General features: G+C 41.5%; 2 protein-coding genes across 4 annotated transcripts in view; one reads left to right on the top strand and one right to left on the bottom strand.

Annotated features, from left to right (window-relative positions):
- Window positions 1-2,749: 2,749 nt before the first annotated feature.
- Window positions 2,750-22,285, bottom strand: LOC110526047 (suppressor of fused homolog). Of its 2 annotated transcripts, none has more exons than XM_021606656.3 (12): window positions 21,689-22,285; window positions 21,127-21,261; window positions 17,634-17,770; window positions 14,318-14,460; window positions 14,108-14,193; window positions 13,923-13,995; window positions 13,610-13,763; window positions 9,839-9,941; window positions 9,228-9,362; window positions 8,819-8,957; window positions 8,661-8,729; window positions 2,750-4,661 (listed from the first exon to the last, which is right to left on the bottom strand). In XM_021606656.3, exons 1-12 carry the CDS (start codon window positions 21,838-21,840, stop codon window positions 4,572-4,574), a joined length of 1,416 nt encoding a protein of 471 aa, XP_021462331.2. In that variant the 5' UTR covers window positions 21,841-22,285; the 3' UTR covers window positions 2,750-4,571. The 2 variants fall into 2 exon arrangements, with proteins under 2 accessions (XP_021462331.2, XP_021462323.2); XM_021606648.3 differs by having other exon boundaries at window positions 13,610-13,766.
- The window catches only part of LOC110526060 (palmitoyltransferase ZDHHC16A), a 70,033-nt gene continuing 64,697 nt past the window's right edge, over window positions 22,250-27,585 (top strand). For both annotated transcript variants that reach the window (XM_036981500.2, XM_090236179.1), the window contains exon 1: window positions 22,250-22,705. The gene's annotated coding sequence lies outside the window, so the exon portion shown is untranslated. The remainder of the gene's footprint in view (window positions 22,706-27,585) is intronic.

The following is a 27,585-nucleotide window of genomic DNA, read 5'->3' on the forward strand; positions in this document are numbered from 1 at the left end:
TGTAATGGAGTTTAGAAAAAGGCAGTAACCTAACAAAATGTGGAAAAAGTCAAGGGATCTGAATACTTTCCGACTGTCCTGTATCTTGATTCAAGTTAGAATGACCTTTGGCAGTGATTTCAACTGTGAGTCTTTCTGGGTAGGTCTCTAAGAGCTTTCCACACCTGGATTGTCCAAGATTTGCCCATAATATTTTCAAAATTCTTCAAGCTTTGTGAAATTGGTTGTTGATCATTGCCATTTTCAGGTCTTGACATAGATTTTCAAGCAGATTTAAGTCAAAACTGTAACTTGGACACTCAGGAACATTCACTGTCTTCTTGGTGAGCAACTCCAGTGAAGATTTGGCCTTGTGTTTTAGGTTATTGTCCTGCTGAAAGTTTAATTAATCGGTGGTGGAAAATGTACCCAAATGTCATACAATAGTAAAAGAAAATGACTCAAGTGATTGTCACCCAGTAAAGTACTACTAGAGTAAAAGTCTAAAAGTATTTGGTTTTAAATACATAAGTATCAAAAGTTAAAGTATAAATAACTTCAAATTCCTTATATTAAGCAAACCAGATGGCACCATTTTCTGTTTTTATTTTTTACAGATAGCCAGGGGCACACTCCAAGACTGACATATCATCATTTACAAACGAAGCATTTGTGTTTAGTGAGTCCGCCAGATCAGATAGGGATAGTTTCTTGATAAGTGTGTGAATTGGACCGTTTTCGTAGTCCTGAATGAATTGTAACTAATGATGAGTGAGAAAGATTAGAGGCATAAACATCATACCCCCCCCCCCCAAAAAAAATCGCCAACCACCTCTGTTATTGTAATGGTGAGAAGTTAGCATGTCTTGGGGGTATGATATTTGTGCGTCTAACTTTCTCACTCATCATTATTCAAAAATTCATTTGAGACTATCCATAATCATGGTAGCATCCACATTAATGTAAGTGTTAAGAAACATATATTCTTATTTACAATTAAAGTGACTCCAAAATTACACAATACATTATTTACCATTAATTTCTATTGATGACAAATGATCTGAAACACAAACAAAAAATGCATCCAACAAGTTTGTAGAGTCACAAGCATGATGTAATAATCATTGCTTGCTAGGAATATGGGTCCAAATACTTCACTTTTGACTACTTTAATACACGTACGTGAATTTGTCCCAATACCTTTGGTCTCCTAAAATGGGGGGACTGTTCAAAAAGTGGTTTAATTTCTAAACGGTTCACCCCGATATGGATGAAAATACCCTCAAATTAAAATTGACAGTCTGCACATTAACCTCAGTCGTTGTATCATTTAAAATCAAAAGTGCTGGAGTGCAGAGCACTCAGTCTACCTCTACCAAGGTAGACTGCCTGCATGCCTCAAACCACACAGTTCTAGGATCAGACTATATCCCTAATCATAACCTTATCCATAAGGGGGAGGGATATACAGTATCTGACCCTTGACCAATGGTGTTTCAACTTCTACAGGCCTAGTCCTGCTTCCTTGCTGCTTTCCACAACTTATTCCACCTCTTGCTGACTTACCCATAGGTCGTTGTGCCTGACCTCCACGTCGCAGACAGCGTGTCCGTGACTGGAGGAGCAACAGGAGAAGCACCAGTACTGACATACAGCAACCTGCTCCACCTCGCAGTGAAACAGCTGGTATTTGTTGTGCCATTTACCCCCACCGACAACTTCTCACATGAATGCATTAAATTTTTTTTTTTAAAGGTGTTGGGCAAAGCCTGAAATTGGGGTTGGGAATTACCCTTTAAAACTACTCATCCGCAAAATATCATAGCAAATATATGGCTCTGGGACAACTCATCCGAGATTCTCATTATGATACCCAGGGGGTTGGAATCATATGAAAGCTATCGTTCTGCTTCAGTCTTTGTTCCTAAGTAGGCCTACCACTGTGAATGCATGTATCAGAGCGTCTCTTCAAGGTGAGAATACTACAGAGGAAATCATTGGTAGATTCTCAATTGGTTTTTCTCAACTCCTCCATCCTCCTTTGGAAAAAGTTCAAAGGTAATCGAGGAGAGGAAATGTAGAAACAAATGCGCTTGTATGAAATTACTCTCCTTCACTAGCGGGACATCATGCAAATGACATTTACAGGGGCGGAATCCCAAAATAAACGTGTGAAGTAGTAAACATAAATGTAGCTAGTTGTGCTAGACATTTTATAGATAAAAACGATATGCTACTTATTTTAAATATATGCATGCTTTTCTCCACGGACAAAACAGGAGCTGATTCAAAGGGCGTGGCGGATTACAAAACTCTTCCACAAAGGACTCTCTTGTGCTTCCTCGGCGGGAAGAGGCGAGGAGGACACTCCTCCATTCACCTACTAGCCAATTGACACCCTCCTAGACCACTTATTGGTTTCCCGGTCACGAAGTAAAGGAGGACGGAGTCGTCGACAAGAGGATGAACTTTTGCCCAATTGAGAATCTCCGATGTCAAAACATTACCAAAATATTCAACACACCTTTCTACATATCTAATTATATATTCAATATATGGCAACAATATATAAAGTGGTTACCGAAAATTGCATACTTCATCACGTGTAGATATGTGCACCACGTTATTGCTCTACAGTGGATGCATCTTGCTGGCTCTCACTCATATTTAAAAATATATATACTTTGTAGTCACCAAAGCTCCCGGAGCATGTCTTTCATTTATTTACACTTTAGTACGTCAATAGACCATTAGACCAAAAAACACTGACTTGAATGTACACTTGTTTAATGCACTTGTGATTACATAGAAACAGGCAGTTAAGTAATTCATTCACTCATAAAATAACAGTACTACAAAACTTACCTTTCAAAAATGCCCTAATAAAAGCTCTTTTACATTTTCACCCGGAAATAAAACCAGAAAGACACAGTAAAATACATATGGCCGAACAGGAGGCCACTGTAGAAAGAGAAGAGTTACTTAGCTCCTGTTCTGGACTACCTAGCTATGGAATGCAGTCATGGCATTAAGAGACATCTGGGATGCCGTATGTGTATGAAGACCGAGGTCCTTGATCGAAATTAATGTACATTAAAACACAGGAGCGATAGGCAGTGGAGAGTCTAGACGATACACGGAGTCTAAACATTAAAGCCTCGGTGGACTGAAACGGCGGCGAGAGTCAATCCACGAGAACACAATACATTAGCGTAACAGTTGAGGACACGCATTGTGACAGCGATAAAGGACAAAGTATCACAAGTTTTGGCTTTGGTATCAAAACTAAAGAATGAGTTTCCAATAAAGTATTGATCAGAAACGTGGAGTCGACCAAGGGTTTGACAAGTTCTATTGGCTTCCTAAAAAAGCAAAACACAGAGATGGGAGGAATTAGTGCGAGTTCGATCAACTCTGATTCAATTAAAGGACAAGAAACACACGACAGTAACTGTTGGTCTAACTTTCTCACTGATTAACTTTGTGTGGCCACATGGGACGTTCTCTGATACGCTCTCCCACATTTCACTCTCTCTCAGCCCTTATAAAAACTCTTACAAACACAATCTTTCCACTGATAGTAGTTAAGTCATTGTAGAGCTTTAGGAGATACATTTCATGAGCAAGTTACAGAATAGGGTCATCTTGATCTAAAAATCAAATGAAGGGGAAACGATACACACAGAAAATATTACTCAATAAAATAATTGGGCTCTCTTGGCAAAGAGGGACAACTAAGATTTGACAGACACAGAATAGAATGAGAGGATTATGTGGTTTGATTGATTTTAACAGAAGTCGGCAGGGGTCTTCAAACTTTTCTTGCCAAAATATGGCAAAATAAAAATAAGATCTCATCAGGTGAATGATAATGGCAGGGAGAGATGATCAACATTTTAAAATGAATAGATTTGGTATAGTTTTTCATTATTTTTACCTCACCAGTTATAATTAGTGACATTCATGAAAACATTGAAATAAACAAAATTCCACTAAAAAAACAAACATATGTTTGAACTAAATCAACTGACCCGGCATCTTTGCTTGTGTTACAAACTCATCGGGTCTAGTGGATGTCTCTTTATAACTAGACATTTGACCCATTCACAAGGCATGGCAACCACGTCTCATCTAACAAGGCAGCTATTTGGAAAAACAGGTTTCCAGAACATTTCCAGATGTTTCTAAAGGTTTGAAAAACCCAGTAGAAAAAGGTGGGTAGGTCAGAGAAGGCAGTAACAGTCTACAGTCAAAGGAAGATGTGATAAGACATCCTGCAGTAGCTGGGTCAGGCTCTCTCGCCCTGGGTATACAAGGCAGACCAGAGCCCCTGGAAAAGAGCATGGTTGTGCTCAGTAGGCACAAAATGAGAGATAAATATCCGAAACGTGTGTTACCAGAGCTACTATCTGAACTTGTCCAATAAAATAAAATAAAAAACAACTTGTATTCATATTCTGCTGCAAAACACTTTGCTACAATTTGTCCTAATGAACATGACCCATTTAAAGGCTGGGTGAATAGGTCCATCCATGGGAACTGACTGTGTAAGGAGGTCCAGAGTACTCTGAAAAGAGGAGTGGATCCCAGTCTCACTGCAGAGGGTTGTCAAACACAGAGTCAGGCAGGACCGAGATCTTCAGTTTCTTCTCTGGCCAGCTATATTCCTTTGGTAACTTGGTCTGGAAGGAGGAATCAAACAGGAGAAAAATATTTAATGACAGAAGCAAAAACAAAGTTACAATTCTGGAAACTTTGCAGGGTTTTTTCCTTGCCTGCTTATTACTGTAATCCTCAAACCAGGATTTCTGAAAAAACTAGGAATTTGTCTGTAATTTCCGAACCGTAATACTTAATAGGCCGAGGATGCAGATCCATAGGTAGTCCCCCCTGGAAGTCGTCCCCAGAGCCAGAGATCCTAATCACATTCGGCGCATGCATTTCTTTACCTATTCTTCATGCACACATTTTCATGGTCACCCTCCCTTCACATTTCTCACCCGTGAGTGATAATTCTTCAAGTTTTACCGGTGAAACGTCCATGCAGCATCTGCATACCAACCTTTTGACCTCAATCAGTTTCATGGAAATATGCATTTGAGTGTTGATTTGAATTATAGTGCATTCGGTAAGAATTCAGGACCTTGACTTTTTCAACATTTAGTTATGTTACAGCCTTATTCAAAAATATATTAAATAGGTTATTTTCCCTCATCAATCTAAACACAATATCCCATAATGACAAAGCAAAAACAGGTTCCTGGAAATGTTTGCAAATGTATACACAGAACAGTCAAAAGTTTGGACACACCTACTCATTCCAGGGTTTTTCTTTATTTTTACTATTTTGTACACTGTAGAATTATAGTGAAGACATCAAAACTATGAAATAACACAAAAAGTGTAAAACAAATCAAAATATATTTCATATTTGAGATTCTTCAATGTAGCCACCCTTTGCCTTGATGACAGCTTTGCACACTTGGCATTCTCTCAAACAGCTTCATGAGGTAGTCACCTGGAATGCATTTCAATTAACAGGTGTGCTTTGTTAAAAGTTACATTTGTGGAATTTATTTCCTTAAGTCAATCTGGGAAATTTCAAGAACTTTGAAAGTTTCTTCAAGTGCAGTCGCAAAAACCATCAAGCGCTATGATGAAACTGGCTCTCATGAGGACTACCACAGGAAAGACAGACCCAGGGTTACATCTGCTGCAGATAAGTTCATTAGAGTTACCAGCCTCAGAAATTGCAGCCCAATTAGATGCGTCAGAGTTCAAGTAACAGACACATCTCAACATCAACTGTTCAGAGGAGACTGAGTGAATCAGGCCTTCATGGTCAATTTGCTGCAAAGAAACCACTACTAAAGGCCACCAATAAAAAGAAGAGACTTGATTGGGCCAAGAAACACAAGCAATGGACATTAGACAGGTGGAAATCTGTCCTTTGGTCTGATGAGTGCAAATTTTAGATTTTTGGTCCCAACCGCCATGTCTTTGTAAGGGCTATTTGACCAAGGAGATTGATGGAGTGCTGCATCAGATGACCTGGCCTCCACAATCAACTGACCTCAACCCAATTGAGATGGTTTGGTGTGAGTTGGACCACAGAGTGATGGAAAAGCAGCCAAGAAGTGCTCAGCATATGTGGAAACTCCTTCAAGACTGTTGGATAAGCATTCCAGGTGAAGCTGGTTGAGAGATTGCCAAGAGTGTGCAAAGCTGTCATCAAGGCAAAGGGTGGCTACTTTGAAGAATCAAAATCAAATCAAAATATATGTTATATTTAACACTTTTTTGGTAACTACATAATGCCATATGTGCTATTTCATAGTTTTGATGTCTTCACTTTTATTCTACAATGTAGAAAATAGTAAAACGTCAAGGATTATCAATAGAAACAGGATGCACCTGAGCTCAATTGAGTCTAATAGCAAATGGTCTGAATACTTATGTAAATTAAGGTAGTTTTTTAATTGTAATACATTTGCTAAAATTTCTGCAAACCTGTTTTCGCTTTGTCATTATGGGGTATTGTGTGTAGATTGATGAGGAAAAATGTATAATTTAAGCCATTTTTGAAGGCGGTAACCTAACAAAATGTGAAAAGGTCCAGGGGTCTGAATACTTTCCGAATGCACTGTATGTACAGTGATGGTGTTAAACTGTAGAATACCTGTGTTGTTTCGATCAAAGCACATACAGTGCCTTCAGAAAGTATTCACAACCCTTGAGTTTTTCAATATTTTGTTGTGTTACAGCCTAAATTTAAAATTGATTAAATAGATTTTGTCGTCGTCACTGGCCTACACACAATATCCCATAATGTCAAAGTGGAATTATGTTTTCAGAAATGTTCACAAATTAATAAAAAATGAAAACGTAAATGTCTTGAGTCAATAATTATTCAACTCATTTGTTATGGCAAGCCTAAGTAAGTTCAGGAGTAAAAATGTGCTTAACATGTCACATAATACGTTGCATAGACTCACTCTGTGTGCAATAATAGTGTTTAATATGATCTTAGAATGACTACCTCATCTCTGACCCCACACATACAGATAACTGTTACCGTCCCTCAGTCCAGCAGTGAATTTCAAACAGATTCAACCACAAAGACCAGGGAGATTTTCCAATGCCTTGCAAAGGGCACCTATTGGTAGATGGGTAAAACAAAAATGAATATCCCTTGGTACTGGTGTTAATTACACCAATGTGTAATTAATGGGGTTAATTACACTTTGGATGGTATATCATTACACCCAGTGACTACAAAGGTAAAGGCGTACTTCCTAACTCAGTTGCCTGAGAGGAAGGAAACCGCCCAGGGATTTCACCATGAGGCCAATGGTGACTTTAAAACATTTTATTGGCTGCGATAGGAGAAAATTGAGGATGGATCAACAACATTGTAGTTACTCCACAATACTAACCTAATTGACAGAGTGAAAAGGAAGCCTGTACAGAATACAAATATTCCAAAACAGGCATCCTGTTTGCAACAAGGCACTAAAGTAATACTGCAAAAAAATGTGGCAAAGAAATCGACTTTTGTCCTGAACAATAAGTGTTATGTTTGGCGCAAATCCAATACAACACATTACTGAGTACCACATTCCATATTTTCAAGCATAGTGGTGGCTGTGTCCTGTTAAGGACCGGGGAGTTTTTCAGGATAAAAAAGAAACGGAATGGAGCTAAGCACAGACAAAATCCTAGAGGAAAACATTGTTCAATCTGCTTTCCACATGTCACCAGGAGATCAATTTACCTTTCAGCAGGACAATAACATAAAACACAAGGCCAAATCTACACTCGAGTTGCTTACCAATAAGACAGTGAATATTCCTGAGTGGCCACTTACAGTTTTGACTAAAACTGTTTGAAAATCTATGGCAAGACCTGAAAATGTCTTTCTAGCTATGATCAACAACCAATTTGACAGAGCTTCAAGAATTTTGAAAATAATAAAATGGGCAAATGTTGCAGAATCCAGGTGTGGACAACTCTTAGAGACTTACTAGAAAGACTCACAGCTGTAATCACTGCAAAAGGTGATTCTACAAAGTATTGACTGAATATTTATGTAAATGAGATATTTCATTTTCAATACATTTGCTATAGTTTCTAAAAACACATTTTCACTGGGTCATTGTAGGGTATTGTGTGCAGATAGGTGGAAAAATAAAATCAATTTAATACATTTTGAATCCAGGCTGTAACATCAAAATGTGGAATAAGTCAAGGGTTATGAATACTTTCTGAAGGCACTGTATTTTGCCTACAGTCGTGCACAGTTGAATTTTGGCCACATTAAAGAAAAATGCAACCACTCGCACAATCCATAAATCTCCTAAGAAAATGTGGTGTTTTTGTCTTACAGTAATGTTATATGGTATTATATTCTCTTGTGTGGAATACTATCATTGATCTCGGCGACATTGATTCAGCTTTGATCTAACTTTATTAAACGAACACCATTCTCAACTCAACACACAGCCTGTTCTCTGAGCAGCCGAACGAGTAGAGCAGTGTGCACGTAAAGTAGAGAATCCCACACATGCGCAGAAGCTTTGTATCGTCAGCTGTCATGAAGAGGGTTCCAGAGAACTCGGATCCGCAGCCACTCCATTCTTTATATTACCCCTGTAAAGAATGGTAAAAGGTGTTTCCCTCACCTCCTCTCGAGTGTTGAGCTCCGATAGGTCTCCAAGCATCTGTTCAACAAACTCTTCAGTCAGCAATATCTGAGGAGGAGATGTGATAACATAAGTACATGCAGCAAGTATGCACATGAAGCAGTGTGTGTGTACCAGGAGCCAGTGTGTGTGTTTACCTGTAGCCAGGGTCCATGTGCGGCGTATGGGTGTTCCTCAGTAGCAAAGGCCCCCTCTACTCCAGTGGATACGAAGGTGATGGCCGTGTCTCCATTAATACTCTTATAGGTGAAGTGTCTACCATGGAGCAAACGACCCCTAAGCAGAGAAGATGACCAGCACATTAAACATCACTGAATACATACTGGATGTAAGAAGTCTGCTGGATTGGAGAGCCTGCTTCTTCTCACCCTCCGTCTCCCTCCCTCACTCCATCGCTCTCACACGCCACTCCCGATCTCTCCCAATTTCACACACAAAGGGCTCAGATGACCCGGGTATCGTTTTAATGTAATCTGTATGTATGTGGGAAGAACCAGGCTCACCCCCAACACCAGTGTGTGTGTGTGTGTGTGTGTGTGTGTGTACCTGAGACAGAGAGGCAGCAGTGTTCCTGACTCCTGGTTGAATTTCAGATGAACACTTTCCAGTTGTCTGGTACGAACTAGCTCGTGAGGAATGATGGCCGCCGAACTCTCACTCTCCAGACTGTCCTTACGACTTCTAGAGAAAGAAGGGGAGTCAGAAAGAGATTTAAATGACCCCTTACGTTCAGGGGAAACAAGTCCGATGGTGGCGTGTAGCTCCTTATAAAGTGTGTGAATGAGTTTGCTATGGAACTGGACATGTGCATAAGCACTTATCTCGTCTTTCTCTTACCTGTGATACTGCTGGCGCTGCAAATGGCCATTGTTTGTCTACGGAGAAACCAGGGGGAGAATTCTACCACATACAATTTCACACACCTATCATGTGTTGTTCAATGTCCCAATACTGTGTACACACTTGGGTCTCATGGCGTGGTCTCTGGCTGGGTTAAGGGGAGGTGCATGCATGTGTATAGTCTACTCTGACATCACCACTTGAGAGGAAAGAGAAAAACAAGAGTGGAGTGTATGTGCCTCAATGCTGACTGAGAAGGAACATTTAGAGTGGGAAAGTGAGTGAACAGCAGCTGCACTGTGTGGGTATGTACTCACTGAGGCCTGTCGTGTCCTTGTTTCTGTGAGTTGATAGGGGGTAGTGCTGCTTTGGTGTTGAACTCCAGTCCTTTCCTCAGGGCTTCTCTGATCTGCTCTGTATCTGCAGTGGACAAACCATTGGGTTTGTTTTTGGACATACAGTAACATTAGGACACAAAATCACTCCATAAGGACTTAAATAACAATATTGCTTACACTTATCTGGGTAGCGCCCAATAGATTTGCTGTAAAAAAAACACTACTATAGGACACCAATAAAAAGAAGACGAGACTTGCTTGGGCCAGGAAACACAAGCAATGGACATTAGACTGGTGGAAATCTGTCCTTTGGTCTGATGAGTGCAAATTTTAGATATTTGGTTCCAACCGCCGTGTCTTTGTGAGACGCAGAGTAGGTGAAAGGTGGATCTTTGCATGTGTGGTTCCCACCATGAAGCATGGAGGAGTGATGGTGTGGGGGATCTTTGCTGGTGACACTGTCAGTGATTTATTTAGAATTTAAGGCACACTTAACCAGCATAGCTACCACAGCATTCTGCAGTGATATGACATCCTATCTGGTTTGCGCTTAATGGGACTATCACACCTCCAGGATGTGTAAGGGCTATTTGACCAAGGAGAGCAATGGAGTGCTGCATCAGATGACCTGGCCTCCACAATCACCTGACCTCAAACCAATTGAGATGGTTTGGGATGAGTTGGACTGCAGAGTGAAGGAAAAGCAGCCAACAAGTGCTCAGCATATGTTGGAAATCCTTCAAGACTGTCATCAAGGCAAAGGGTGGCTACTTTGAAGAATCAAAAATATAAAATATATTTTGATTTGTTTAACACTTTTTGATTACTACATGATTACATGTGTTATTTCATAGTTTTGATGTCTTCACTTTTATTCTACAATGTAGAAAATAGTAAAAAGTCAATGATTATCAATAGAAACAGGATGCACCCGAGCTCAATTGAGTCTAATAGCAAATGGTCTGAATAGGTGTGTGAAAAGCTGTCATCATGGAAAAGGGTGGCTACTTCAAATATATTTTGACATGTTTAATACTTTTTTGGTTACTACATATTTCCATATGTATCATTTCATAGTTTTGATTTCTCACTATTATTCTACAATGTAGAAAATAGTAAAACTGAAGAAAAACCATTGATTGAGTAAGTGTGTCCAAACATTTGACTGGCACTGTATGTATGTATGTTCAGTTGAAGTCAGAGGTTTACATACACTTAGGTTGGAGTCGATAAAACTTGTTTTTTAACCACTCCACAAATGTCTTGTTAACAGACAGATTTTTTCACTTATAATTCACTGTGCCACAATTCCAGTGGGTCAGAAGTTTACATACACTAAATTGACTGTGCCTTTAAACAGCTTGGAAAATTCCAGAAAATTGTGTCATAGCTTTAGAAACTTCTGATAGGCTAATTGACATCATTTGAGTCAATTGGAGGTGTACCTGTGGATGTATTTCAAGGCCTATCTTCAAACTCAGTGTCTCTTTGCTTGACATCATGGGAAAATCAAAAGAAACCAGCCAATACCCCAGAAAAAACAATTGTAGACCTCCACACATCTCCACACATGCTGGAGGAAACAGGTAGAAAAGTATATATATCCACCATAAAACAAGTCCTATATCGACATAACCTGAAAGGCCGTTCAGCAAGGAAGAAGCCACTGCTCCAAAACCGCCATAAAAAAGCCAGACTACGGTTTGCAATTGCACATGGTGACAAAGATCGTACTTTTGGAGAAATGTCCTCTGGTCTGATGAAACAAAAATAGAACTGTTTGGCCATAATGACCATCGTTATGTTTGGAGGAAAAGGGGGAGGCTTGCAAGCCGAAGAACACCATCCCAACCGTGATGCACGGGGGTGGCATCATCATGTTGTGGGGGTTCTTTGCTGCAAAAGGGACTGGTGCACTTCACAAAATAGATGGCTTCATGAGGAAGGACAATTATGTGGATATATTGAAGCAACATCTCAAGACATCAGTCAGGAAGTTAAAGCTTGGTCACAAATGTGTCTTCCAAATGGACAATGACCCCCCAAGCATACTTCCAAAGTTCTGGCAAAATGGCTTAACTACTCTAGGGTAGGGGGCAGCACTTGGAATTTTGGATGAAAAGCGTGCCCAAATTAAACTGCCTTCTACTCAGGCCCAGAAGATAGGATATGCATATAATTATATTTGGATAGAAAACACTCTAAAGTTTCCAAAACTGTTAAAATAGTGTCTGTGAGTATAACAGAACTGATTTGGCAGGCGAAAACCTGAGAAAAATCCATTCAGGAAGTAGGATTATTTGTTGTTGTAGTTTTCTATTCAATGCCATTACAGTATCCATTGACTTAGGACTCAAATTGCAGTTCCTATGCCTTCCACTAGATGTCAACAGTCTTTAGAAATTGTTCCAGGCTTGTATTCTGAAAAATGAAGGAAGAGCAGTCTGAATGAGTGGACCCTGCCGTGTCACAGAGCTTTTTCATGCGTGCGACCGAGAGAATGCCTTTCTAGTTTACCTTTTATATTGACAACGTTATTGTCCGGTTGAAATACTATTGATTATTTAGGCTAAAAACAACCTGAGGATTGAATATAAACATCGTTTGAAATGTTTCTACAAACTTTACAGATACAATTTGGATTGTTTGTCTGCCTGTTGTGACTGCGTTTGAGCCTGTGGATTACTGCAGAAAACGTGCAAACAAAACTGAGGTTTTCGGATATAAAGAGAGACTTTATAGAGCAAAAGGAACATTTATTGAATAAATTAATGTCTTCTGAGTGCAACCATATGAAGATCATCAAAGGTAAGTGATTCATTTTATCTCTATTTCTGACTTGTGTAATTCTTCTACTTGGCTGGTTACTGTTTGTAATGATTTGTCTGCTGGGCTATGTTCTCAAATAATTGTAAGGTATGCTTTCGCCATAAAGCATTTTTTAAATCCGACACAGTGGTTGGATTCACAAGAAGCTAATCTTTAAACCTATGTAAAATAGTTGTATCTTTTCTGAATTTTTTAAATTAGTATTTCTGTATTTGAATTTGCAATCTCACTGGATGTTGGCCAGATGGGACGCTAGCGTCCCACATACCCTAGAGAGCTTAAGGACAACAAATTCAAGGTATTAGAGTGGCCATCACAAAGCCCAGACCTCAATCCCATAGAAAATTTGTGGGCAGAACTGAAAAAGCGTGTGCGAGCAAGGAGGCCTACAAACCTGACTCAGTTACACCAGCTCTGTCAGGAGGAATGGGCCAAAATTCACCCAACTTATTGTGGGACGCTTGTGAAAGGCTACCCAAAACGTTTGACCCAAGTTAAACAATTTAAAGGCAATGCTACCAAATAATAATTGAGTGTATGCAAACTTCTGACCCACTGGGAATGTGATGAAAGAAATAAAAGCTGAAATAAATCATTCTGACATTTCACATTCTTTAAATAAAGTGGTGATCCTAACTGACCTAAGAAAGGGAATTTTTACTAGGACTAAATGTCAGGAATTGTGAAAAACTGAGTTTAAATGTATTTAGCTAAGGTGTATGTAAACTTCAGACTTCAAATGTATGTATGTATGCATGTAAGCATGTATATAGTTCTGCAACAGAAAACAAATATAAGCCGTTCTTGTTGGACAAGTCCAGATAGTCCCTCCCTGTTTCAAAAAATATTTTTTTTTTTGGTGCCTTTTGAACACAGCCCATTAGAATTGTCTAGGGATGTAAGTTAGAGGTGTTATGTTACCTTTCTCCGACAGTCTTCGTGGCTGAGATCCTATACAGATGGAGCGGCTGTCCTCTTCATCCTCGGACGGCCGGCTGAGGTCGTCCCACACACACTTTGCGCTCACGCCACTCAGGTTGGATCCCTCTGTCTCTATACCCTGGTCCACACGCTCCTGCTTAGGATGAGCAAACGCACACGCAAACATTAACACTAGCCCACACACACATTAACGTACACTCAAACACATTGTGTGGACTGAACCAGCAGGTGGGACTGTTAGAATGAAAATACAATTTGAATTTATACACAAAGTAACTAATCAAAGCCTTACTTGTAAATGCGGGTCGATGTCAAACATGGTCTCTCCTCTCCTCATGTCAGTTATCAACCAGGGTCCTCCAGCACTGAACACAGACAGCATAGAGGAGAAAAGAGAATCATCGACTCGGTCACACTGGGTTAATGTGAAATAAGACTGGTCGGCTGGCAGGGAGGTATCTCATATTTCAAACTCACACATGGACCCCTCGGAGAAGCTCCAGTATTCCCTGGCCATTCCACTGTTGGGCCGCCTGCAACTCTTCTGTACACACACCCACAATCTATAGAAAGGAGAGAGAGTTAACACACCGAAAAAAAAGAAAAAAGACACACAGAAGGCTATTATAGACTCAACGGAGGGAGTTGAAGGGGTAGGCCGGAGAGCCTGGGGCTAGATTAGCTCACCTGCAAGAAGTTGACCAGGCCGAAGGGTGTGTGGACCGGCGATATCTGGGGGTCCTCAGTGAGCAGCATGTGTTGGATACGAGACTCACTGTTGTCCAGGGGACTGTGCCAGGATATGTGGTCTCCACTGCAAAATGTGTTTTCTACAGGAAAGAGGAGAGACATGGATGTGAAAGACCACTCTGTAATATATTGGAAAATACGTTACAGTTCTCATCACCAGTCAAACAGCAAATGAGAAAAGACCATCAGACTGAAAGAAGAGTGATGGTAAGAATGATAGGAGAAAAAGCGAGGAAAAAGGGAGTGTATGTATACAGTGCAGAGCGTTCAGACCCCTTTACTTTTTCCAGATTTGTGACTGACCGGCTCGATCTTATGTACAACATTTTAAAATTGTGTTTTTAATTTTTTATTTTACATTGGATAAAAGTAGAGACTCAGAGCTAGGACATGGTATATCATACACTACATTTGAGGAACAATGGGAAAGTTATTCTGCTTTTTAAGTTGATGAACTTGTAACCCCACTTTCCAGAAAATGGCCCTTGAATGTTTTGGTACACTTACTGGAGAGCTCTTCTTTGTCTACACCCATTGAGTATCGTTCACACCCTCTTAAAATTTAGCCCCACCCATCTAAGTATTTACATGTGAGGCCATTTACTAAACAACCAAAGGTTTCAAGACTAAAGGCTGGTTTATACTACGGGTGTGTTCGTAAATTTAATTTGGAGCGCCAGAGTGTGCTCTGGGCGTTCGAAAACTAAGAGCGTTGTCAGATTGTCCGTTCGTAAATTCAGAGCACTTCACTCTCGGAGCGTTCAGACCTAACAGCAGTAGTCAAGCACCCAAGCTAACTGGCTAAAGTTGGCTAGCTTGCTAGCTGCTGCCAGAACAGCTCACTCTGACCATTTTACTCGCACTAGCAGAGCTGGTTAGGCTGTCTTCATGTTATCCAGAGTGTTGGTGACTGCAACTGTGCTGCTGGCAACAATTTAATTATACTTTGTTTGCCAACTTTTATGCTGCAGTAGTTTGTGTGTCGGGGGCTAGGGTCAGTCTGTTATATCTGGAGTATTTCTCCTGTCTTATCCAGTGTCCTGTGTGAATTTAAGTATGCTCTCTCTAATTCTCTCTCGGACGACCATGCCTCAGGACTACCTGGCATGATGACTCCTTGCTGTCCCCAGTCCACCTGGCCGTGCTGTTGCTCCAGTTTCAACTGTTCTGCCTGCGGCTATGGAACCCTGACCTGTTCACCAGATGTGCTACCTGTCCCAGACCTGCTGTTTTCAACTCTCTAGAAACAGCAGGAGCGGTAGAGATACTCTCAATGATAGGCTATGAAAAGCCAACTGACATTTCTCCTGAGGTGCTGACCTGTTGCACCCTCAACAACTACTGTGATTATTATTATTTGACCATGCTGGTCATTTATGAACATTTGAACATCTTGGCCATGTTCTGTTATAATCTCCACCCGGCACAGCCAGAAGAGGACTGGCCACCCCTCATAGCCTGGTTCCTCTCTAGATTTCTTCCTAGGTTTTGGCCTTTCTAGGGAGTTTTTCCTAGCCACCGTGCTTCTACACCTGCATTGCTTGCTGTTTGAGGTTTTAGGCTGGGTTTCTGTACAGCACTTTGAGATATCAGCTGATGTAAGAAATGCTAAATAAAAAAATGTGATAATCCCAACTCATAACGTTACTACCCTGCATGAATCTGCAGGTAGCTAACCAACAAGGTTCAATGTTAGCTAGCTAACATTAGGCTATAACTAGCAGTGCAAATGGCTCTGATACGAATAATATTACTACACAGATCATACACATAATTAGCTAGCAAGCTAATGTTAGCTAGCTAGCTAACAGTACACAAACTTGTAAACGACTTTGACTAAATTTGAAATGTGTAATATCTGAAAATGTAGTTAGCTAGACTATCTTACCCGTAAACATGGAAGGACACTCCTCCCTCTCTATCACGGATGCTATGGTTGACCTTGGAGCGAAAAGTGTTTCAAACAGCCTTCTATGCTTCCTTTTCGACAATCAAACACCAGAATTAGCTCTCATACTCTAATTCCACTGATTTCAAAACTCGGTCCTCCTGAAAGTGGAGAGCAACCCTTATGCATTTGTACTACATGATATCTTTCAAAAAAAGCTGTGTTAAAAAGGATTACCTACACATACCGACCAGCTTTGAGTACACGTTCTGGTATTCCGTCTGGCCCCGCAGCTTTGTGAATGTTGACCTGTTTTAAGGTCTTGCTCATATCGGCTACCGAGAGCGTTATCAGTCATCCGGAACAGCTGGCGCTCTCATGCATGCTTCAGTGTTGCTTGCCTCGAAGCGAGCATAAAAGGCGTTTAGCTCGTCTGGTAGGCTCACGTCACTGGGCAGCTCGCGGCTGGGTTTCCCTTTCTAGACCGTAATAGTTTTCAAGCTCTGCCACATCCGACGAGCGTCAGAGCCGTTGTAGTAGGATTCAATCTTAATCCTGTATTGACGTTTTGCCTGTTTGATGGTTCGTCTGAGTTGGGGTATGTACTGTGGGGACGACATCGTCAATGCACTTATTGATGAAGCCGATGACTGAGGTGGTATACTCCTCAATGCCGTTGGATGAATAACGGAACATATTCCAGTCTGTACTAGCAAAACAGTCCTGTAGCGTAGCATCCATGTCATCTGACCACTTCTGTAGAGCGAGTCACAGGTACTTCCTGCTTTAGTTTTGCTTGTAAGCAGGAATCAGGATAGAATTATGGTCAGATTTGCCAAATGGAGGACGGGAGAGAGCTTTGTATGCATCTCTGTGTGTGGAGTAAAGGTGGTCTAGAGTTTTTTCCCCCTCTGGTTGCACGTGACATGCTGATAGAAATGAGGTAAAACGGATTTAAGTTTGCCTGCATTAAAGGTCACCCGGTCACTTGTCCCCGGCATTTACTTCTATTTAGCTGTTATTCTACCAGGTAAGCTGACTGAGAACACATTCTCTTTTACAGGCTACATGAGGAAGTTGCGGTGGAGAAGCAAGGAGTTGAAAGAACCAATTTGAAGATGGAGTGCTCTCCTTAGCCGAAACGTCACTAACGTAGAGTGACATAAGGTTACAAATATTGACATGCACATGCAAAATCTCAATATGGAGGTAGCGGAGCCCTCTGTGCCGTGTGTGGTGGAGCGTAACAAAACGGTCCGAGCTCCTGGCTTATAATTGGTAGATAACTACCATCTCCTAACCTTACTCTAATAACTAAATTCCTTCTACACTAGACACACACACACACAGAGCCTGGGTTCTTACCTGATTGGAAGACGTAGCGGGCCAGGCCCTGCATGAGTTCAGCCGGCCAGGTAGGGGGTGCGGTCTCTCCCACCTCTCTCTTCAGCCTGAACGTCAGCTCAAAGCCAAAGCCACTGGGGCCTTCCTGACCTGTAAACCTGACAATACACATATGGAATACACACACTTAATTCAAGTGTTATTTGACCACGAGTCCACACAACCCATGACAACACAAACCCAATAAGGATTAGCCTTCCCTTTAGCTTAACTCCATTACTCCACTAGGGATATGACAAATGAAAAAAAGTTCTTAGCGTTTAAACTATAAGAATATTCATAACATTACACATGAATTTACAATGCAGCTGTGCTGCTGCCAGCAATGGTTTGGGTCTCTTCCAAATAGTTAAGCATTGCACCTGCATCAATTCCACCGCGCAAAGTTTGCATTTCCTTGTCATTTAACTCCTCAAAGTATTTGCCTTCCTCTGTCATTTTTTCCAACTGTTCACCACTACGTTAAGAGTCTACTCCAAAATAATTGATTCCTTGCACATCAACTCTAGTCATGTGCATTTTACAGGGTTTGTAGGACTTTTTCAAGCACTAATATTTATTTTCAAGGACCATCAATATGTATAGTTCCTATTATGCAATTGTTTCTAGTCGCCATCAGAAGGGATTCATCTACTCAATCATACGTGTTTTGTTTCACTACTTATTTACTACATACATGAGTGATATCAGTTATATGAACTGCAACTCAGTAAAATCTTTGAAATTGTTGCATGTTGCGTTTATATTTTTGTTCAATGTACATTATAATAATATTAAAGTCTTTATATATAAATTGTCTTTATATTGCACAAAATGTTAGGTCCCACAGGCTGTCCCAAAACAATGACATGGAAGTGTAACAGGCCCTTAGTTGACTTTAAAATATCGTATTCTATAACCATTTGAAGAGAAACAAGTTACTAATGTGTTTGATAAGATGAAAGATACTCTCCGGGGCCTCAAGTTTGGGTACCACCGCACCACTAACCTCGTCTCTCTGCTTGCTTCAATGCTTCTCTGTGCATGTCCTTTGCCTCCTTCATTGCAGCCTGACTCACAACTGTCTGTCTCACTACTCTCTATAAAAAGGTCATTTGTTATGAGAACTTAGAAATTTGGCAAAAAAAGAGCCGTCCTCTCACTGTCAACTGCGTTTATTTTCAGAAAACTTAACAATTGTGTAACTATTTGTATGAACATAACAAGATTCAACAATTGAGACATAAACTGAACAAGTTCCACAGACACGTGCCTAACAGAAATGGAATAATGTGTCCCTGAACAAAGGGGACCAAATCAAAAGTAACAGTCAGTATCTGGTGTGGCCACCAGCTGCAATAAGTAATGCAGTGCATCTCCTCCTCATGGACTGCATCAGATTTGCCAGTTCTTGCTGTGAGATGTTACCCCCCTCTTCCACAAAGGCACCTGCAAGTTCCCGGACATTTCTGGGGGGAATGGCCATAGCCCTCACCCTCTGAGATCCGGGCTCTTCGATGGCCATGGCAGAACACTGACATTCCTGTCTTGCAGGAAATCACACACAGAACGAGCAGTATGGCTGGTGGCATTGTCATGCTGGAGGGTCATGTTAGGATGAGCCTGCAGGAAGGGTACCACATGAGGGAGGAGGTCTTCCCCGTAACGCACAGCGTTGAGATTGCCTGCAATGACAACAAGTTCAGTCCGATGATGCTGTGACACACCGTCCCAGACCATGACGGACCCTCCACCTCCAAATCGATCCCGCTCCAGAGTACAGGCCTCGGTGTAAACGCTCATTCCGTCGATGGTAAACATAAATCCGACCATCACCCCTGGTGAGACAAAACCGCGACTCATCAGCGAAGAGCACTTTTTGCCAGTCCTGTCTGGTCGAGCGACGGTGGGTTTGTGCCCATAGGCAACATTGTTTCCGGTGATGTCTGGTGAAGACCTGCCTTACAACAGGCCTACAAGCCCACAGTCCAGCCTCTCTCAGCCTATTGCGGACAGTCTGAGCACTGATGGAGGGATTGTGCATTCCTGGTGTAACTCGGGAAGTTGTTGTTGCCATCCTGTACCTGTCCCACAGGTGTGAGGTTTAGATGTACCGATCCTGTGCAGGTGTTGCTACACGTGGTCTGCCACTGCAAGGACGATCAGACGATGTCCTGTCTCCCTGTAGCGCTGTCTTAGGCGTCTCACAGTACGGACATTGCAATTTATTGCCCTGGTCACATCTGCAGTCCTCATGCCTCATTGCAGCATGCCAAAGGCATGTTCAAGCAGATGAGCAGGGACCCTGGGAATCTTTCTTTTGGTGTTTTTCAGAGTCAGTAGAAAGACCTCTTTAATGTCCTAAGTTTTCATAACTGTGACTTTAATTGCCTACCGTCTGTAAGCTGTTAATGTCTTAACGACCGTTCCACAGGTGCATGTTCATTAATTGTTTATGGTTCATTGAACAAGCATGGGAAACAGTGTTTAAACCCTTTACAATGAAGATCTGTGAAGTTATTTGGATTTTTACTAATTATCTTTGAAAGACAGGATCCTGAAAAAGGGACATTTCTTTTTTATGCTGAGTTTCTTTGGATTGAGACACAGCCCATGCAACAAAAAAAAAAAGATCTCTATCTTACACAGATTTCTTCGTTATGTATTATGCAAATTAGATTTGATCGGAATTTCTTGGCTTTTAATGTCTTGCAACTTCAGTAAAGCAGGGCCTATCATCAATGAATAGGCTAGGAAATTCTAAACACAATAGACCGAAGACTGAACACAAACTCGGCATCATTAGCGAGAGAAAGCAGGTGGGCCAGCGTGAGGCTGTATTGCATTACTGGAAACCAAGACTATTCTGAGGACAGGTCTTCCAGTTTTGAGTTGCAGAATTGCCTTTTTGTAGCAGGTTAGGAGAACTTGCGCAGCAGGGTAGGAGAATTAACGTGGCAGGTTAGGAGAATTAGGTGAAGGTTAACTAAATTGTCCCCGAAAACCAGGCCCCAGAGACGGTCTTGGTTTCCACTAATATGATGCTGCCAGCACAAGAGAGAAAGAGGGGGCAGGCAGAAAGAACCGTGGTACGCATATGTCTTGGTAATATGTATCTCATCTTGTATGCCTCACAAATTCACCAAAGTAGTCTAAAGTTAGCCTCTTCCTCTCTGGTTTTATTTAAATTACACCACTTTCCTGAGGTCATTCTAGACCTGGGGAAAGTTGTGTAAATGAATATGTTCAGCGCTGGCAAGTCTAATCAAGAACACTACAAACGGGGGTGAAAGCTGTTGGCATGACATAACTGCTTCAGAGGAACAAGAAAAATACAAGTGGAGAGTGTCTCAATGTTGATTCTGCAGGATGATACAAAGGAGTGAAAATGAGTTAACAACAGCTGCACAAACCATGTGTGTGTGTTCTTAGTAACCTGGTCTGATGGAGCTTTAACCCAAAGTACCATACTTACTCATGTACTCGGTTGTCTCCATACAGGTCACTGAGTCCGAAGCTGATGTAGTGCCAGTGCTCCTGTACATCCTGCGCTGCACAGCCAACGTTACGGTACATACTGATGTAGTCCAATGGATCAGGACCCCCTAACCTGTAGAGACACACACTGATAAGTGCGATCTGCAATATTTACTCCCATCTTAAATAATTATATAACCATTGATTATTTAATTTAATGTCTGATAAGCTTAGGACAACTATCACACAACCCAAAATATGATGCGATTTACACACCATTGTTTGTTTACATACTCTGTAGGCATTTAGTGGTTAACGTTACATTTCTCCAGCCCCATTCCTCACTGGCCATTTCGTCGACAATAAAGGGCAATCACATCAAATCATACGTTCCCTCTGGCTAGCAAGCTAGGTAACTAACCGTAGCGTTTTCAACATATATTGTTAGCTAACGTAACTAACAACATTGCAATCCACGTTAGCCTAGCTAGCTTTCGAGGAATCCGACGTTGTTGCAAAGAAATGTCTCCACAATAAGACGTCGTTAGCCATCTCCTCACCAGTATTTGACAATGGCTGTAACTTGTAAGGGGTTGGCCTGGTCGGGGTAGAGGCGCCTGCATTCCCCGTAGATTGCCTGCAGACCCGGGGGGAAGATTGACGCCAGCCCAGGGGCTGCTGCTGGTCCGATGATAGGCCGCACCTCGTCCATCCCAGCTTTTTTAAAAATGTGGTAATACCTGAAAGGGCGACAGAAATTACTTTCTTCGCGAAGATAAGGAAGGATCCCTTGGTTTAATGTTGGTTGATGAAACAGTCCCTGTATTTTTTGTTTTTGTTGATATTGCTACCAATATATATTTTTTTACTATCGGTCCCCTATTCCTTGCCCTACTCAACTGCGTGACTTGTTGCTCGCTCCACCTATGAAAACTTTTCCTCATTGGTTGGAGCTGTGGAAAGGAAGGGAGGAACGGCTTGAGTGACATTTGCTCAATCCAATCAAAGGGCCAGTTTTTGATAGGCGGATCCAAATACAGAGTTGTGTTTGGCTAAAGAATTGTCAATCAATATGTTAGAACCTGTTTAAGAGCAAGATTGATGGATATAAAACTATCCCCAGAGTTGCGCCCCTGGAAATAGACACTAAAGTCGACAAACTGTACAAACAATCTAGGCCATTTTTTTGATCTACTGCTCTGCTAACGCTATTAACTATGCCTATGTAACGTGTCTGTAACCAGCTTCTGACAGACATTCACTATGGTGCATCAAGTTTGTTGGAACCTCTCCAGCGCGCTGACAATAAACAATGATTAATTTAAGATGGACTTGTACTGTCCCTGTGTAAGAATTTCCACAACAATTTGGCGTCAATGAACAGGGTCATTGATTCTGCCTGCGGAGCTTTCAAGTGAGCGTCTGCAAGGAAAACCGGTGGTGCATTTTATTAAGCGTGAGGGAAATTCCTGTCTGACTAAAATACGACGAGACTCGCCCAGACCAGAACCTTTCTGTTATCTGCCCAGGAGGAGACACATCATCTGCGAACAATTGAGGGATGGCAACTGATTTCAGTAAGTCAATTTAAATGAATCGGTATAAAAAATATAAAAAATAAGATAAAAACTCAAATCAAGGTGAGTAGCGTACACAAAGGTACTCATAGTATTATAGAGAGAAGGTTATTCACTAGTTTTATGAAGACTTGAGCGAGGACGTAACGGTACCGTGGGAAGCCCCGCTGACAGCTGTCTGTAGGCATTTATTAAAAAAAACATAATCGTGGCCTGCAGCCACTACAACTAACACAAAGTGTTTTTGAAACGTTGTGTTATTTATATTTACAGCAAGATACATATGGTGCATAGCAAATAATGACAATCTTTGAAGATGCACATGGGGTGATGAGGGAGATTACTGAGTGTGTTTGGGAATAGTACTTAGTGCATGTGGATGTGAAAGCTGTTTGATTGTGAGATATGACATATTAAGCTGATTGAAATTTGGATCAGAAATGGATTGAAATTATTACTATTGAGATTGGAATTTGGAAGATAAGATCAACATTTGAATAGTAGGCTGATTGGATAATAAGATTGAGTGAAATGTGGAAAACAAGATTGAAATATGGATAATAAGAGGATTGAAATTGAGGTGAACGAGAGCTGTCAGGGGACTAGCTCACGTGTGATAGAGGTGAATGAATGCCCCAACCAGTTCTGTGAGCTGAGTTTTTTTTGTCTGTAACGTTGTCTAGGGTTCTGTTCAACACCGCCGATGGATCTACAGGTAGAGGATAACATGTCTCCAGTCTTTGATAAATTCACTCCCATTAATAGAAGTATAACCTATGATAATAGTATTACCATACTAATTGGATTGTACAACCCAGAATGGCTTTGAAATGATGAAGTGTCTGGTTTTATGTGTTGATTTCCCTTACTTCAATTTGATATAGAAGTTAAACAATGCTTACCTTACAATTTCACCATTATTATCACTCAAGTGATAAAAGGATGGAATGTAAAGGACATTTTACTTTGTGCATCTTGTCTTTTGTGTCATAAACAATCCTTGGTTCCTGCCTGTGCCTGGTAAAGACAGGGGGGGCACCATGACCTCCTCCTTTAGACTATTTGGCAGAATGCCCAGAATATGTTCTTTACATTAAGATAGGAGACGGTGTCAGACACATGCCGGAAACAACGCTATGAACTATGCCTATGTAATGTGTCTGTAACCAGTATATAAGGGGACTAAATGGGACTTCCTGGTTAGCGCTCCTGACAGGCGTTCACTATGGTGCATCAAGTTTGTTGGAACCTCTCCAGCGAGCTGAAAATGAACAATTATTATTTTAAGATTTTCTTTGAGTGTCCCTGTGTAAGAATTTCCACATCAAGAGTAAATTGAGGTGAACAGACCAATTAAACTTGCCACACCCTGATCTGTTTCACATGTCTTTGTGATTGTATCCACCCACCTCCAGGTGTCTCCTGTTTTCCTCATTAGTCCCTGGTGTATTTATCCCTGTGTTTCCTGTCTCTCTGTCCCAGTTTGTCAAGTCGACCAATGTTTTGCCTAGCTCCTATTTTTCCCCAGTCGCTGGTTTTCCTAGCCCTACTGGTTTTGATCCTTGCCTGTCCTGACGCCGAATCCGCCTGCCTGACCACTCTGCCTGTTCTGACCTGTTCTGAATCCGCCTGCCTGACCACTCTGCCTGTTCTGACCTGTTCTGAATCCGCCTGCCTGACCACTCTGCCTGTTCTGACCTGTTCTGAATCCGCCTGCCTGTCCCCTTGTACTGTTTGTAGTCGGACCTGTTCACTGAACCCCTGCCTGTCCTGACCACGAACCTGACTATCCCCTGGTACTGTTTGGACTCTGACCTGGTTTATGAACTCACCTGTCCTGACCTGCTTTCTGCCTACCACTTTTGGTACAATAAATATCGGTGCTCAACCATCTGCCTCCTGTGTCCGCATTTGGGTCTTGCCTTGTGCCCTATTATAAAACTCACCTTGTCTGAGAGATAATCACACGGTTGACAAAATATCACGCCAAGGTAAGCCTACACGAGACATATACTTCATTTGAAGTTTTTGTAAAGTTCACTATGTGAAAAAATGAATGGTGGAAAGACGATTGGAACCGTTTCTGAGTTTGACCGCTAGATTTTATGGGTATTATGACACGTCCACGGTGGGGCTCTATGCAAACACACGTTTTACGAGGCCTATGGGACTCTACTGTTTGAGCTCCAAGTAGTGTAGGAGGAAGAGCAAGGGAACTCAAAGGTGCCACTATCAATGGTAGGCTGTCCTAAAATGCAATTTGGTGTTTAGATTTTTATGACCTGACAACGACACCGTATTACAGTGCCTTGCGAAAGTATTCGGCCCCCTTGAACTTTGCGACCTTTTGCCACATTTCAGGCTTCAAACATAAAGATATAAAACTGTATTTTTTTGTGAAGAATCAACAACAAGTGGGACACAATCATGAAGTGGAACGATATTTATTGGATATTTCAAACTTTTTTAACAAATCAAAAACTGAAAAATTAGGCGTGCAAAATGATTCAGCCCCTTTACTTTCAGTGCAGCAAACTCTCTCCAGAAGTTCAGTGAGGATCTCTGAATGATCCAATGTTGACCTAAATGACTAATGATGATAAATACAATCCACCTGTGTGTAATCAAGTCTCCGTATAAATACACCTGCACTGTGATAGTCTCAGAAGTCTGTTAAAAGCGCAGAGAGCATCATGAAGAACAAGGAACACACCAGGCAGGTCCGAGATACGGTTGTGAAGAAGTTTAAAGCCGGATTTGGATACAAAAAGATTTCCCAAGCTTTAATAATCCCAAGGAGCACTGTGCAAGCGATAATATTGAAATGGAAGGAGTATCAGACCACTGCAAATCTACCAAGACCTGGCCGTCCCTCTAAACATTCAGCTCATACAAGGAGAAGACTGATCAGAGATGCAGCCAAGAGGCCCATGATCACTCTGGATGAACTGCAGAGATCTACAGCTGAGGTGGGAGACTCTGTCCATAGGACAACAATCAGTCGAATATTGCACAAATCTGGCCTTTATGGAAGAGTGGCAAGAAGAAAGCCATTTCTTAAAGATATCCATAAAAAGTGTTGTTTAAAGTTTGCCACAAGCCACCTGGGAGACACACCAAACATGTGGAAGAAGGTGCTCTGGTCAGATGAAACCAAAATTGAACTTTTTGGCAACAATGCAAAACGTTATGTTTGGCGTAAAAGCAACACAGCTCATCACCCTGAACACCCCATCCCCACTGTCAAACATGGTGATGGCAGCATCATGGTTTGGGCCTGCTTTTCTTCAGCAGGGACAGGGAAGATGGTTAAAATTGATGGGAAGATGGATGGAGCCAAATACAGGACCATTCTGGAAGAAAACCTGATGGAGTCTGCAAAAGACCTGAGACTGGGACGGAGATTTGTCTTCCAACAAGACAATGATCCAAAATATAAAGCAAAATCTACAATGGAATGGTTCAAAAATAAACATATCCAGGTGTTAGAATGGCCAAGTCAAAGTCCAGACCTGAATCCAATCGAGAATCTGTGGAAAGAACTGAAAACTGCTGTTCACAAATGCTCTCCATCCAACCTCACTGAGCTCGAGCTGTTTTGCAAGGAGGAATGGGAAAAAATGTCAGTCTCTCAATGTGCAAAACTGATAGAGACATACCCCAAGCGACTTACAGCTGTAATCGCAGCAAAAGGTGGCGCTACAAAGTATTAACTTAAGGGGGCTGAATAATTTTGCACGCCCAATTTTTCAGTTTTTGATTTGTTAAAAAAGTTTGAAATATCCAATAAATGTCGTTCCACTTCATGATTGTGTCCCACTTGTTGTTGATTCTTCACAAAAAAATATGTGGCAAAAGGTCGCAAAGTTCAAGGGGGCCGAATACTTTCGCAAGGCACTGTACTTACCCATTGAGCATAACATAGTTCATTGAGAAGATATAGTCACCATCTTATCAGGATCTATGTACTTAACTGTTGTTACCTGCAGCCTAGATACTGTAACAAAGAGTCAGGTGCCACAAGTTGTTCCACAAGTTGTGTCTGAATGTAGGGGAGGTATGGCAGACCCTTTCTATACTTAATGGAAGTGCATTTCATTTTCTGACAAGAGAACACCAAACAACACTGGCTTTGCGAGTTTCACTTCATATTCCTTCAGGTGAGCAACACGTTGTTGATTTCCTTATGAGCTTGTGCAAGTTGCCGAGTCTTTTCACAACTTTTTAGATTTAATGACAGTCAGCCTATCTGTTTCTTTTTTCAGAGTTTATTGGAAATGGGAGCCAGTTACAGTGTTGACTTGTGAAAGTTATTTTCATATACCTTTTTAATGTGAGTACTTTTCACCTCTTTGTTTTGTATTTGCTGTTAATTTCAGCAGAGTGAGATCCCTGTATGGACAAAGACAACCCTGACCTGCCTCTGAGGTCAGGGGACCTTCTACCATTCTCTCCACACCCACCTGTCTCTTAGAACATGAACTCTCACTACTTTTACACATACACATCACCTCGACCTGCATCTACACACCACTTTTACAGATCGATGTGTCCCACCGTCATCACCCCACCTATGCAGTGGCCCAACAACTACAGTCTCTACCCTCCATGTATCCCCACCAAGTATCAATTCCCCTTAAACTTGGTCTCCAGGAGCACTAGGGGATTCCAGGGATCTGATCCCAGCGCGTTCCACCACTATCATCAAACTTCTCCCCTGCCCTGGTGCAACTATAGACTTGTGTCTAACCCTTACTGGCACTACCACCAGCGCCTGTATGCCAATCTTTCTGCTCCAGTGGCTCCTGTGGCCCCTACTCCAACCAGGCCCCAGAGGTTCCAGAACCAGGGAGGGACCTGGCCCGAGGGCTTCACCCTGA

This window comes from Oncorhynchus mykiss, chromosome 1 (assembly GCF_057628025.1).
Source record: "Oncorhynchus mykiss isolate SJ-2025 chromosome 1, ASM5762802v1, whole genome shotgun sequence".
In the NCBI taxonomy this organism is placed as follows: domain Eukaryota; kingdom Metazoa; phylum Chordata; class Actinopteri; order Salmoniformes; family Salmonidae; genus Oncorhynchus; species Oncorhynchus mykiss.